The 12,492-nt window shown below is 67.3% G+C and overlaps 2 protein-coding genes across 2 annotated transcripts; both read right to left on the bottom strand.

Moving 5' to 3' along the window:
• Positions 1-96: 96 nt before the first annotated feature.
• CHLRE_08g362300v5 (uncharacterized protein) lies at positions 97-5,120 on the bottom strand. The gene is made up of 4 exons (XM_043064846.1): positions 3,890-5,120; positions 3,154-3,690; positions 2,946-3,029; positions 97-2,773 (listed from the first exon to the last, which is right to left on the bottom strand). The coding sequence occupies exons 1-4, from the start codon at positions 4,970-4,972 to the stop codon at positions 530-532; spliced, it is 3,948 nt and encodes a 1,315-aa protein (XP_042921847.1). The 5' UTR covers positions 4,973-5,120; the 3' UTR covers positions 97-529.
• A 53-nt stretch (positions 5,121-5,173) lies between these two features.
• On the bottom strand, positions 5,174-12,410 carry CHLRE_08g362250v5 (uncharacterized protein). Its single transcript, XM_043064845.1, has 4 exons — positions 10,500-12,410; positions 9,494-10,315; positions 9,280-9,363; positions 5,174-9,126 (listed from the first exon to the last, which is right to left on the bottom strand). Exons 1-4 carry the CDS (start codon positions 12,195-12,197, stop codon positions 6,040-6,042), a joined length of 5,691 nt encoding a protein of 1,896 aa, XP_042921846.1. The 5' UTR covers positions 12,198-12,410; the 3' UTR covers positions 5,174-6,039.
• Positions 12,411-12,492: the final 82 nt, after the last annotated feature.

Here is a 12,492-nt window from a genome sequence, read left to right as displayed (position 1 = left end):
GTTATCAAGCTCCAGCTGACCAGCATCTCAGTATCGGAGTTTGGCAGGCAATTTGGAGCCTCTCGAGGAAAGCTCCCTGGTTTCTTTGAAACAGAGATAGTAATGCTATTACAGCAATTGCCTTTCGCTGACCTTATGCCCTTTGACGGGTTCAATGTTCGTGCCCATCTTATCTGACCCATGGGCCGCCGCGGGGCTAGTGACTCCCCACCTGACTCCCCTCCCTGCGCACCCTCCCGCAACTTGACGGGGGCCGCTGCTGCGCCAACATACGATAGCAGTCTACTACAATAGCACGCTGCGTGCCCCCCAACCGCATGTGCACCTGAACGACTTCACACTTTGTTTGTCGCCCAACATGCCACGCACTCGCACTTCCCGTCCCCCAAACTCCAAGACCACAAACTATCCAGCAGCAATAATCATGTCTGTGACAGATTGGTTGTTGGTGCATCTACCCAGCCATATGCTCCTGTCTCCCATACAGTGTTGCCCTGCACGCCCTTGTCCCGCATTCAGCGTGACGCGGCTAGTGTGTGCCCCACGGTGCCTCCAATGCAGGCTCCGCTGCAAGCAACTGGTGCTGCTGCCTACACCCGACCATGGCAGCCGCCGACGCATACGCTGCCACCCACGGCACCACCTCCTGCACCAGCGCCGCCCACAGCTCGGGCAGGTGCCGCGCCGCCCGCGCCGCCACCTCCAGTTGGCTCGGGCCCAGCGGCCGCGTCAGCACACGGGCCGCCGCGTCCTCATCCCCTCCAGCTGCCCCCAGCGCCGCCTGGGCGTCCTCCCGCAGCGCCGCAAAGTGACGGGCCGTCAGCGTCGCCAGCAGCTGCGGCCGGTCCGCCCATAGCCCAGTGCCCGCCAGCGCATCACGCAGCCGGGCCACGTGCGCATGCAGGCCGCGCAGCCACGCCACGCTGCTATCCGGCCCCGCCGTCTGCGCTGCCTGGAGCGGCGGGGTGTGTGGCACACCCAGCATTGACTCCACACTCGCCAGGATCAAGCTGGTATCGAGCACTGGGTGCGCCAGTGCGGCCGCAGCTTCACGGCCATTGCTCAGGTTGATCACCGCTTCCAAACACGCTAGCGCACTTCCACCCGCACCAACACTACCGTGCACAACCTTGGCAACCGACGGCGCTTCCAGCAGCGGCTGCAGGCTGCAGAGCAGCGCCGCCGCCGCAAAGTCGCCGTCTGCGCCGCCACCGTAGGACGCGGCCGCCGCTAGCGGATCAACCAGGTACACAGCGGCCGGCCACTGGAACAGGTGCTCCTCCGGTCCCTCCACCTTCATCAGCGCTGGCGGTGCGTAGACGCTGACTAGCGCCGGCCTGCCGCCGTGCGCCTGCACCGCAAGCCCGATGCGTGTGCAGCAGCCGCAGTGCTGCAGCATGGCAATGAGCTCCTCGCCGTACGGGTCAGCCACCACGTACACGCCAGCTTCCGGCAGCGGCTGTGTGCAGTCACCGCCGTTTGCAGGTTTGCCCGCGGCCGCGGTCGCCACCTCCAGCGAAGTCGGCGGAGCGGCAGCCACCAACGCCGGCAGGTTTCTTGGCGACTCAAGCGACCCGTTGCCCAGCTCCATCGCCGCGTCCGCAAGCTCATACTCATGGCCTGAGGCTTCCCAATAACCCGGCGCCCCTGCCCCTGCTCCTGCCACCGCCCCTGCTGCCGCCGCGCCGCTGCTGCTGCCACCACCGCCGCCTTGACCACGGGCCTCCAGCAACGCCGCGGCCGCCGCCTGCAGCGCCTGCTCGCACAGCAGCACCACCGGGTCCGAGTCACCCGGCGACTCGTGCTCAAACACGAACACGCCGCGGCTGTCGTCCGACCCCAGCAAGTCCTTGAGCTTGGGGAACTTGTGCGCGGGGTTCCGCCACAGCGCCGCCTGTTCGCGGACCAGGAAGTGCCCAATGTGCGACAGCTTGGCGCGGTGCGGCCCCAGGCGAGCACTGTACGGGCTGCTGGCGAGCCAACCCGCGATGGCCTGCCGCAGCTGCCGGTAGTGCTTGTCCGGCACCGGCCTGTCGCCGGTGAGCCGCAGCGGGAATGCCATGTGAATTAGCTCCGTCAGCGGCTTGCCCAGCAGCAGCCCGGCGGCAGCCCCTGCCCCAGCGCCTGCTCCTGACGACGTCGCTGCGGCAGAGTCTGCATAGTTGCCTTCCGCCGCGGCGTCGGCTGCCGCACGGCTGGACGTCGCCGCCGCAATAGCCTGTAGCTGTGGCACGTTGAGAGCGACCGAGATGTTTCCCGCAGTGCCGCGCGGCGGAGGCACAACCTCAAAGGCGCCGCCGCTCTCGGGCTGCAAAAGGAAGTCTGAAAGCTTCGGCCAGGCAAAAGCAGGTTCGCACCATAGCTTCTCATACTTGGAGCTGAGGAAGGCGCTGAGGTCGCTCAGCTTGCCCGCATACGGTCGGTCTGGAGACGCGGCGCTAGCGCCGCGGCCATCTGTGCTACAGCCAGCGCCGTTGCTGGCGCTGCTACCGCCGCCCGCGTGAACCAGCCAGACGCCAACGGCCTGTCTCAGCTTGATCGCGGCTGCCGCCTGGCGCTGCGTGCTGCTAACGCCGCTACCGCTGGCCGGTCTCGCTGCAGCCAGGAATGCGGCGCGGACGAGGCCCTGGAGGTGGCGAGCCTCGCGGGAGCCCGCAGCGCCGCTGGACCGTTGCGGCTGTTCCGGCTTCGGCGGTTCGCTCTGCAGGCGGCTGACCGGCGCAAGCTGCAGCAGCTGCGGGCACACCAGCCGCGCAGCCCAGGACCCCTGGACCTGCAGCATACATACACACACGAGCACACGGACGAGCAAGTCAGGCTGCCGGCAAGCGTAAGAGCCATACACAGCCGTCCGAAATGCGGATACGCGTAGTGCCCGCGCAATGCCGTGCCGCGCCTCCCCAGGCACCCGGCCACATTCCCACAGGCTTGCCACCCCCCCGCACCTCGGCGGCCACTTCAAAGACGTCAGGGCGGTCGATGCACTGGTATCTCAGTCGAGGGCAGGCCCGGCCCAACATTCTGGGAACCTGCGAGGATGCGAGCAGAAACATTCAGCGCCAGGGGACGCGCTACGCAGATCCAGGCAAACGGCACAGCAAGTCCACACCGCTATGTGCAACCACTGCCGACCCTGCACGCCGTGCAACCGACCTTCTCTCCCAGTTGTGCAAACAGCAGCCGATGCGGCGGTCCTGCTTGCATTAGCAGCAGGGCCACAAGCCGCAGCTCCTCCGACTCGTGCGCCGCCACCTTCCCTGGCCCCCGCGCCGGAAAGGCAGACGCCAGAGCCGCCTCCACCTTCGCCGTCGTTTCAGGAGCGCCTGCCGGCGCCTTCGCCATCTTGTGCTTCTGCAGCTCACCGCCCGAGCTTCTGGCGCTAGCTGTCAGGTCGATTCCCCCTGCGCCGCTGTCATTGCCGCCGTACCTCCGCAGCAGCTCTCGCACATTCAGAACCCCGACACGGTCACACTCGCCCTTCACCACACGCAGCAAGAAGTGGCTGTAGGGGTCACGTGTCGGAGCCGTCCCTGCGGCGGCCAGCGCCGCCGCCGCCTCCTTGTCCGACAGGAGCTCGGCGCCGCCATTCGACGTGAGCACCGCCAGCCACTGCACCTTGCCGCCCATGTCCGCCTTCAACTGCGCCGCAGCCTTGGGCTTGGCACGGAGCAACGTCTCTCCCAGCTTCGCCTGTAGAACACAGCAATGGAATGGCATAGTCGAGGATAGACCGAGTGCTGGCCGCCGTGGAACCACCAAATCCGAATCTCCAATGCCGCGACGCTAAGGCTCTTGCCTTGCCTCCGGTGCGCAACGACTCAAGACGTGCAACCGCCGCGCACCGTACGCGTGGCACAGCAGCTGACATTCCGGCCACGTCTCCGCTTACCAGCAGCATTGAATTTTGGGAGTTGTGTACTCCAGGAAACGGCCGCGCCGCCGCCAGCTCCGCCGCCGCGTGACGGCGCAGCACGCACTGCGGCGAGTCACCCGGCCAAGCCGCAGCCGCCGCAGCCGCAATCGCCTCCATGCTCGGGGCTGGCATAAGAGATGGCGCCTTGGCAACAGGACCCCGCCCGCTCTCCGCCGTGCTGGCTGCACCCGACGCAGTACCGGGTGCAGCCCTGGCCGCCGCCGCACGCAGCGCCGCTGGCTGTCCATGCACCCCCTGCATCGCTTCCAGATCCAGCAGCACCAGTCCGCTGGGGCTGGCGGCCGTGCTCTCGATCCGGAACGCGCCCTGGCTTTCAGCGTCTTGCAGGAAATCCTGCAGGTTGCGGTACTTGCTAGCCACCTCCAGCCACATCTCCGCGTGCTCCGGGCGGCGCACGAAGTCGCCGACCCAAGTCAGCGGCGCCCGGTGCGCTCCCATGCCCGGAGCAGGGTTGTCTGCCAGCCACATGGCGACCGCGCGACGCAGACGATGGCCGGGGTCCGTGATGAGGCGCCAGTCCCTGCCCGCGGTTTTCCCGGCCGCTGGAAACACCATGCGCGCGAGGTCCCTAGCCACTTTGGAAGCTGCAGCAGCCGCAGCTGAAGCTGCAGGACCCTTGGCGCCGGTAGCCGTGCTCCTGTTGCCGCCTCCGCTGCCGCTTTCACCGGCAGCAGTGTGGGACGGAGACGCCGGGGAAGGCGAAGCTGCGGGCTGCGGGGGCAGCAGCAGGCGCAGGTTAAGGCGCACTGCCACATCCTGCACCTCCTGCACCCGGAACGCGCCCTGGCTGTCTGGCTCCTCCAAGAACGCCTTGAGCTTGGGCCAGCGCTGGTCCGGGTCTAGCCACAGGTGCGCCTGGCTCTGGCGCAGGTAGCTGCCCAGCGTGGTGAGCAGCGCCGCGCACTCGCCGACCTCCGGTCGCGGGCTGCCCGCCAGCCAGAGCGCGATAGATCTGCGCAGCTGGACTGCAGGTGGCTGGTGCTCGCCGTCAGGGAATAGCGCGTCGATGCGCGCCAACAGCGCATCGCTTGCCGCCATCTCCGCTACCGGAGCCTCTCAGGCTCCGAGATGTTCAGGCTAGTGCATTATGCATTAGTTAGGATAATCCTGGAGCCCCTGAACAGCCCAGCCACTTGTATCGATCGATCCTTTGCGATCGTGATAGTTTGCGCCTTGCCGTAGCCTCGCGATGCTACTGCGGTCGCTGCAGTGTAAGTAAACTGGTTGCGTGAAAGGATCATGCCACCTTGTGTCTTTCAAGTTGGGCGTGTGTCGTCGACACGTGTGTTCGTGTGGCAATAATTGGAAGCCCCCTGCGCCCGCCCCCCCCCCCACACACACACAAACACACACACATCGGCCCTCTCTCCATACCTGCAGTCCGCTTGTAGATAAGACCCCTGGGCCGTCAGATCATGCTACTGCCTCTGCTTGCGTTGCTATTAATACATTATCTTAAAAGCTGTCACGTCATGTCGCGCGCACCCCTTAACTTTCCCGCTCGCATACCTCCCAAACAATCTACCTCACCCGCACGCAACGCACAGGACGCTTCGTGGTCGCACCCACAGTTCCACCCCCTTGCATTGCATCGAAATATTTGCAGTGCCTCGTCGGCATTGGTTGACCACTTGACCACTGCGAGTGCGACCTTACTTCATTGCCGGCAGCTGAATCCCTGGCTCATCAGTAGGCTCCGCCTCTGCTGGCGTTGCTATTGACACCCAATCTTGAAAGCTGCCCTGTCATGTCGCGCGAGAAAATGTTCAATGCTATCCCGTGTGCCCTGATAATGTCACGCGCGATATAACCCATTCGCATGCTGTCTATTACGGCATACCGCAGGGTCCGCAGCCACATATGTCGGGTCAGCACAACACCGAATCGAGGGGCAATCGACAGGGGCGCAACATCAGGAACCCCGCCCTGGCCTGTCCCTCTCATCTACATCACGACTACATAACCGACATCAAACCTTAGTCGCATCCACATCCTTGCAATTCCATCGACACGCCGCACGCTATCGCCGTTGCCCTTCTGTTGTTGACCCGACCGCGCGCATTAGCACGTGGATTGCACCTCCCACGCTCACTACGCCAACCTGCCTACACAGCCAGGTTTCGGTGCACAGCCATGTCCGACGTGCTCGCATGCGCCGCCACCCACGGCACCGCCTCCTGCACCAGCGCCGCCCACAGCTCGGGCAGGTGCCGCGCCGCCCGCGCCGCCGCCTCCAGTTGGCTCGGGGCCAGCGGCCGCGTCAGCACGCGGGCAGCCGCGTCCTCGTCGGGCCCTGCTGACCCATCCTCCAGCTGCGCGTCCTCCCGCAGCGCCGCAGCGTGCCGGCTCGCCAGCACCGCCAGCAGCTGCGGCCGGTCCGCCCACAGCCCAGTGCCCGCCAGCGCGTCACGCAGCCGGGCCACGTGCGCATGCAGGCCGCGCAGCCACGAGACGCCTCCGCCACCGGAAGCAGCTACCGGCAGGTACGCGGCCACGCCGCCGTGGGGCACGATTGGCCCCGCCGGCGTGGGCATTGAGGGCGGCTCGAGCGGCACTTCGAGCATCAGCTGTACGCCCTTCAGAACCACACGCAGGTTGTGGAGCGGGTGGGTGCGAACCACTGCAAACATGTCCCCGCTGCCCACAGCAATCGCCTCCTCCAAGCACGCCAGCGCGCTGCCGCCGCCGTAGATCACTTTGCTGATCGATGACGCTTCCAGCAGCGGCTGCAGGCTGCAGAGCAGCGCCGCCGCCGCAACTTCACCTTCCGCGCCGCCGCCGTAGGATGCGGCCGCCGCTAGCGGATCTACCAGGTACACAGCAGCCGGCCACCGCACCAGCAGTCCGTCTGCCCCGTTAACCTTCATCAGCGCCAGCGGTGCGTAGACGCTGACCAGCGCCGGCCTGCCACCGTGCACCTGCACCGCAAGCCCTATGCGTGTGCAGCAGCCGCAGTGCTGCAGCATGGCAATGAGCTCCTCGCCGTACGGGTCATTCACCACGCACACGCCAGCTTCCGGCAGCGGCTGCTGCGCAGGCTCGTCCAGAGCTGCCTGCTGCGGCTGCACATAGCCTCGAGCAGCGGCCGGCTCCAACGCCTCTGGGCCTGCCTGGTACACAGAGCCCAAGGCCGCGTCCGGTGCTGCCACCCCCACCTGGTCCACCGCCACGGCTGGCGCCGCCTCTTCAGACATCCCGTCAGTGCCGGCACTCCTGGCAGAGAAACCAGCACCAGCATGCACCGAGACCGGCACCCACGTAGCCGGCGCAGGAACCGACGACAGGCTCTGCGGCTGCGGCTGTGCCGTGGCCGGCGGCGCCAGTGGCGTGGCTCCGCAGTCTGGCTCCGGCTGCGACACCGGCACCGGCACAAGCAGCCGCGGCAGCGAGGGGTCGCCGCTGGCGGCGGCGCCGTTCATGGCTGCGGGCTCCGCTGCGCCAGCCAGCGCCGGTCCAACGGGACTGGGGCCGAGCTGCGCTGGCTCCGGGGGCACGCTGCCGGCGACCACGGGCAGGCTGGCGTGCGGTTGTTGCAGGTGCTGCAGCAGCTGCAGGGGCCGCACCGGCACTGCGCGCGCAGCAGGGGCCTCAAGCTCATTGCCCACAGGCGTTGCCGCAGGCGCGCCTGCCGGCGCCGGCGCCTCAGCCGCTGTCGCTGCGGCACCGGCAGCAGGCTCCCGCCCCGCGCCAACCGTCACGGCGGTGGCGCCGTCACCGCCATTCTGTGAGTCTGCCCCCTCGACCAGCCCCATCTCCGCCGCCTCCGCGGCCGCCGCGTGCAAGAGCGCCACAATATCCAGCTCCACGTGCAGGTGCGGCGTATCGCGTCCCTTCTCGAAAAGGAGGAACACGCCACGACTGTGGGGAGACCGCAGGAACTCCACGATCTTCGGGAAGCGATGGGCGCGATTCCTCCACAGATCTGTGCACACCTCCCGCAGGTATATCCCGAGCGACCTCAGGCTTGCACGCCGAGGCCCCAGCTCGCTCGCGTATGGGTTGCCTGCGAGCCACGTCGCGATGGCCTGCCGCAGCTGCCGCGCCGGCTGATCCGGTGCCGGCGTGTTGCCGACGAGCTGCAGCGGGAAGGCCGCGCGGACGAGCGCGGCCGTGGATTCTTCCAGCGGAGCAGAGGCAGCCGCAGCCCCCGCTGCCCTACCGTCCGCGCCTGCGCGCGCCCCTGCGGCCGCGCCTGCGCCCGCCCCTGCGCCTACCAGCGGTGCGTTGAGCGCGCCCGCGGCAGTGCTGATGCCAGCAGCTCCTGTGGGGCTGGAGCTTCTACGCTTGCCGATGGAGCTGCGCTTGCCGGTGCCGCAGTCACTGCCGCTGTTGTGCGCAGTGCCCGCCGCGCCATTCCCAGCTGCCGCTGCGCCCTCAGCCGCCGCAGCCTGCGTGCTGCCCCTCTGCCGCCCGCGCTCCTGCGCCCTGGCCCCCGCTGTGCCCTCTGCGCCCGCCGCAAGGCCGTTCTCCGGGTGCTGCCCGCTGCCCGCCACCACCGCCCGGCGCAGCGCTACCGCGTCAAGCTCTACCACAGGCTCACCAGGGCTGCCGTGGGCATACAACGCGAACACGCCGTGGCTGTCGGGTGACTGCAGAAAGTCATGCAGGCTGGGGAAGCCGTACGCGGGGTTCCGCCACACGCCCTTGTGCCGCTTCGTCAGGTGCTTGGATAGCGCGCTGACCGTCGCACGCCTCGGGCCCAGCTCGCTGAGCTCGGGGTTGCTGAGGAGCCAGAAGGCGACGGTCTGCCGCAACTGCAGCGCTGCCTGGTCCGCAGTGAGCACCGTCCACCGGCCCCCGCCACCATCATCACGCAGCGGGAAGGCCAAGCAGATGAGCTCCGCGGCTGATGCATGGTCCAGCGTGCGGGCAGCGGCGGGCCGCTGTGCAGGGCCTGCGGCCGCCCTGGGGGCAGCCGCCGTCCGGTTGCGGGGCTGTGCTGGCGCCGGCGCGGCGGCGGGCGCTGATGGTCCTGCGTCGGGGTCTGGGACTGCGTTGGCCACGGTCCCAGCGCCATCCTGCTTGGGAGGCGCGGCGCCGGTGATGCGGCTGGTGTGCGCGCCGCTGCCAGCACCGGCCTGCTGCGAATGCTGCAGCGCCGGGCGCCGAGAAGGGGACTGCTGCTGCCGGGGCGACGGGGCAAGGCGCAGCAGCCGATCGCACACGAGTTGCACCCTGATGGCGATGGTGCCCTGCGCGCATGCAGCAACACAGTCGGGTGCACAGCACGCTTATGTACTTGGCAGCATCAGCCCGTGCCTACCCTCCAAGTGAGCTTTGCGTCGTAGCTAGACAACCCAATACTCATCTCCCACAACCTCCCGCGAAGGCACCTCCCCGCGTACCTCCAGCTCTAAGGCAAACACGTCTGGCCTCTGGGAGCACATGTGTCGCAGCCCCGGGCATGGCCGCCCCAGCTGCTGTGCAACCTGCGTGTGGATGGTAACGAGCGGCAGGGTCGAAACTGGAATGTGAGATACGAAACCTGCGCTCTTGACGTCCCCATCGAGCTCGTGCAGCCGATGCGCTCCTCCTGCACCTATGGATCCCGAGTCCCACCTTGAGCCCCAAGTACGGAAAGGTGAGGGTGTGCGGCGGCGGTGCCTGCAGGAGCAACCGTGCCACACACCGCAGGACCTCGGCGTCTGGCTCCGCTCCTGCAGCCGCCCGGAACGTGAGGCCCAGGGCCGACTCAACGCGAGCGTCGAACTTCACCTCCGCCTCCAACGGCGGTCGACGCGCCGTGTCCGTAGCACCAGCCGCGCCGTTGGGCTGTTGCCACCAGTGGCGTGCATGAGCGCCGTCCCCGGAGTGACCACCGGGGGCCGCAGCCTCGCGCCTGCTGCGGTCGGCGCCACCGCCCGCCGTGCTGCCGCCGGCGCCTCCACCGCCGCCGCCAGACCCAGCAGCTTCTGTCATGCGGACATCCGGCAGCCGGCCCGCGCGGCCCGGAACAACGATGGTCGGGGCCGCCGCTATGTGGGTCGAGCCTGGCTGCTGCGGATGCCAACTGACGTCGGTCTCGCCCGCGCCACGAGCGGCCCGGCCCGCTACGAGGAGGCGGCCGCTGCCGGAGCCGCCAGCTCCTGCGCCTTCGCCTGCGCTGCCGCCGTGCCTCCGCATCAGCTCCGGCACGTTCAGCAGCACTGCTGCATCGCCATCGCCATAAACGAGACGCAGCAGGTGATGGCTGTAGCAGTCACCCGTAGCTGCTACAGCCTCCAGCGGCGTAATGGCCTGCTCCGCCTCGCGCAGCGGCATGAGGTCGGCGCCGCCATTGGACGTGAGCAGCACGGGCCAGTGCAGCCGACCGCCCATGTTTGATTGCAACTGCATCACGGCAGCGTGCTGCGTGCTTTGCAGCAGCCTGGCCACGTTGACCTAGGTGGAACGTAGGGTACAGCACAGGGCGTAAGATGTGCAAGCGTAAAGTACACACAGACGTCAATGGCCTTCACAGCGAACACAGTGGGCAGGCCGTGCGCTGGCATGAACTACGCTTGGACCACAACTTGACAAGTAAGGGCCAATGAATACAAATGATCATCGCAACGCAAAAGCTTACCACAGCCATCGCGTACTCCCAGCCGCCCGCTTCCGCGCAAGGCCCAGCCGCAGCCAGCTCCGCCGCCGCGTAGCGGCGAAGCACGCACTGCGGCGAGTCGCCCGGCCAGGCCGCAGCCGCTGCGAGCCCAATCTCCGCTGGTCTGTGCTTGCCAGCTGGCGCCGCGCTGCTGCTAGGAGCCGTAACCATGGCAGCACTGCTATTGCCCACCGCGGCCAGGAGCTCTAACTGCTGCAGCTGCCGCTGCTGCGACGGGGTGTGCTGGTGTGTCTGTCCATGCGGTGCAGGCTGCGGTGCTGGTGGCTGCTGCGGCGCCGCCGGCTGCTGAGAGGCTGGCCCGGGCTGCGGCTGCGGCGGCGCCGCTGCTCGGCGCGCCAGCGCCTCCATATCTAAGAACACCACGCCGGAAGGGTAAAGTGGCAAGCCCTGCAATCGGAACACGCCGCGACTCTCCGGGGCCACAAGAAGTTCACACACGTCCTTACAGCGGCCGGACACCGCCTGCCACAGAGGCTGGACATCCCGCTTCTTGATGAAGTCGCGCAGCCACAACTGTGGTGCACAGTGCGGCCCGAGCTGTGGCGCTAGGCCTTCCGCAAGGTCTAGCGCGATTGCGCGGCGCAGGCGGTCGGCCGCGACATGCCAGCTGTCGCCGTCAGCAGCCGCAAGCACGGGGAACGCCGACTCGACCAGCTGTCGAGCAGGTGAGGGCCGGGCGCTGCTCGAACCCCATGACGAGGCGGCTGCCGAGGCCGCAGCGGGGCCCGACGGGACGGCGTCACGGCTGCTGCTGGCGCTGCCGCCGGCGCCGTTGGTGCTGGTGCTGGCGCCCGCTGCCCCGACGATGGTGGCATTGCCGCTGCTGCTGCCATTGGCTCCTGCTGGTGTTGGTGCTGCTGGCACTGGTGCCTGTGCTGCTGCCGCGACCGCCTCGGCCCTGGCCCGGACCGCCTCCACATCCAACTGCACCAGATCGTTTCCGATGTGCCCCTCCCGCACCACCACCCGGAAGCAGCCGCTGCGCTCCGGCGCCGTTAGGAAGTCGCGGAGCGGCGGGAAGCTGTGCCCCTGGGAGGTCCAGAGCTCAGAGCCGGGGCAGCCCCCGCTGCGGAGCCAGGCCTCTACGTCGCTCAGCAGTGCTGCGAAGGGCCTGTCCGGCAGCGTGTCCTCGCAAGGGCAGGTCGAGAGCCAGTCTCCGATGAAGTGACTGAGCACCCCGCCCGGGTTTTCAAAACTGCCGTCAGCTTTCGTGCGGCTGTTGAAGGCCTCCTGGATGGCTGTGCGCAGCGCCTCAATCGTCGAGAAGGTTGGGTGGCAGGGCGGGAGTTCGGGGACACGCTGGACGGGCGGTGGGTTGCACAGCAACGGCACGTTGAGGTGCACCGAGCTGCTGCGAAGGACCTTGCTGTGCTCCTGCAAGATGAAGACGCCACGGCTGTCTGGGTGCTTTAATAAGTCCCTCGGCGTGGTGAAGCCGTGGGAGGACTGCTGGTCCAGCCACAGCTCCCGCAAGCGCTGCTCCCGGCGGAGGTAGTTGCCTAGGCCCTGAGTGAGCAGCGCCGCGTACTGCCCTATCTCCGGATACGGGTTTCCAGCAAGCCACAGCGCAATAGCTCTGCGCAGCTGGGCTGCAGGCGGCAGGTGCTCGCCGTCTGGGAATAGCGCGTCGATGCCTTCCCTTAGCTGCTGTGTCTCCATGACCGCGACGTTGAGTGCAACGTCGTTACTTCAGTCCGAGCTGCGTGCAATCCCCTACATATTTGCAAACACGCGACAGCAGGGTTCCATCATTCCAGGATACTCCACTCGCGACCCTGAACTGTGAAGTCAAAATGTTAGTCGCAACTTGATTTGACAAGCGAAAGACTTCAGCACTGCAAAAGCAGGCAGAACGACTCACAACCAGGAAACGCTCGAGGACGTGCAATGCCTGATCGGGATCGCGAGTGGCCCGTGACCGAGCAACTGACCGTCACCACGCCATCTTCCAAAA

The sequence above is a fragment of the Chlamydomonas reinhardtii genome, chromosome 8 (assembly GCF_000002595.2).
Source record: "Chlamydomonas reinhardtii strain CC-503 cw92 mt+ chromosome 8, whole genome shotgun sequence".
In the NCBI taxonomy this organism is placed as follows: domain Eukaryota; kingdom Viridiplantae; phylum Chlorophyta; class Chlorophyceae; order Chlamydomonadales; family Chlamydomonadaceae; genus Chlamydomonas; species Chlamydomonas reinhardtii.
Note: the sequence above shows the minus strand (reverse complement) of the source record. Positions and strands in the feature narration are given on the sequence as shown.

Bases quoted from the DNA above. Each gene is read 5' to 3' on its own strand.
- CHLRE_08g362250v5 (XM_043064845.1), bottom strand. From the start codon at position 12,197: ATGGAGACACAGCAGCTAAGGGAAGGCATCGACGCGCTATTCCCAGAC. The intron at 10,316-10,499 runs GTAAGCTTTTGC...CGTTCCACCTAG, and splicing joins GGGAGTACGCGATGGCTGTG to GTCAACGTGGCCAGGCTGCT. The intron at 9,127-9,279 runs GTACGCGGGGAG...GCATGCGCGCAG, and splicing joins TGTTTGCCTTAGAGCTGGAG to GGCACCATCGCCATCAGGGT.
- CHLRE_08g362300v5 (XM_043064846.1), bottom strand. From the start codon at position 4,972: ATGGCGGCAAGCGATGCGCTGTTGGCGCGCATCGACGCGCTATTCCCT. The intron at 3,691-3,889 runs GTAAGCGGAGAC...TGTGTTCTACAG, and splicing joins CCCAAAATTCAATGCTGCTG to GCGAAGCTGGGAGAGACGTT. The intron at 3,030-3,153 runs GTCGGTTGCACG...GCATCCTCGCAG, and splicing joins TTGCACAACTGGGAGAGAAG to GTTCCCAGAATGTTGGGCCG.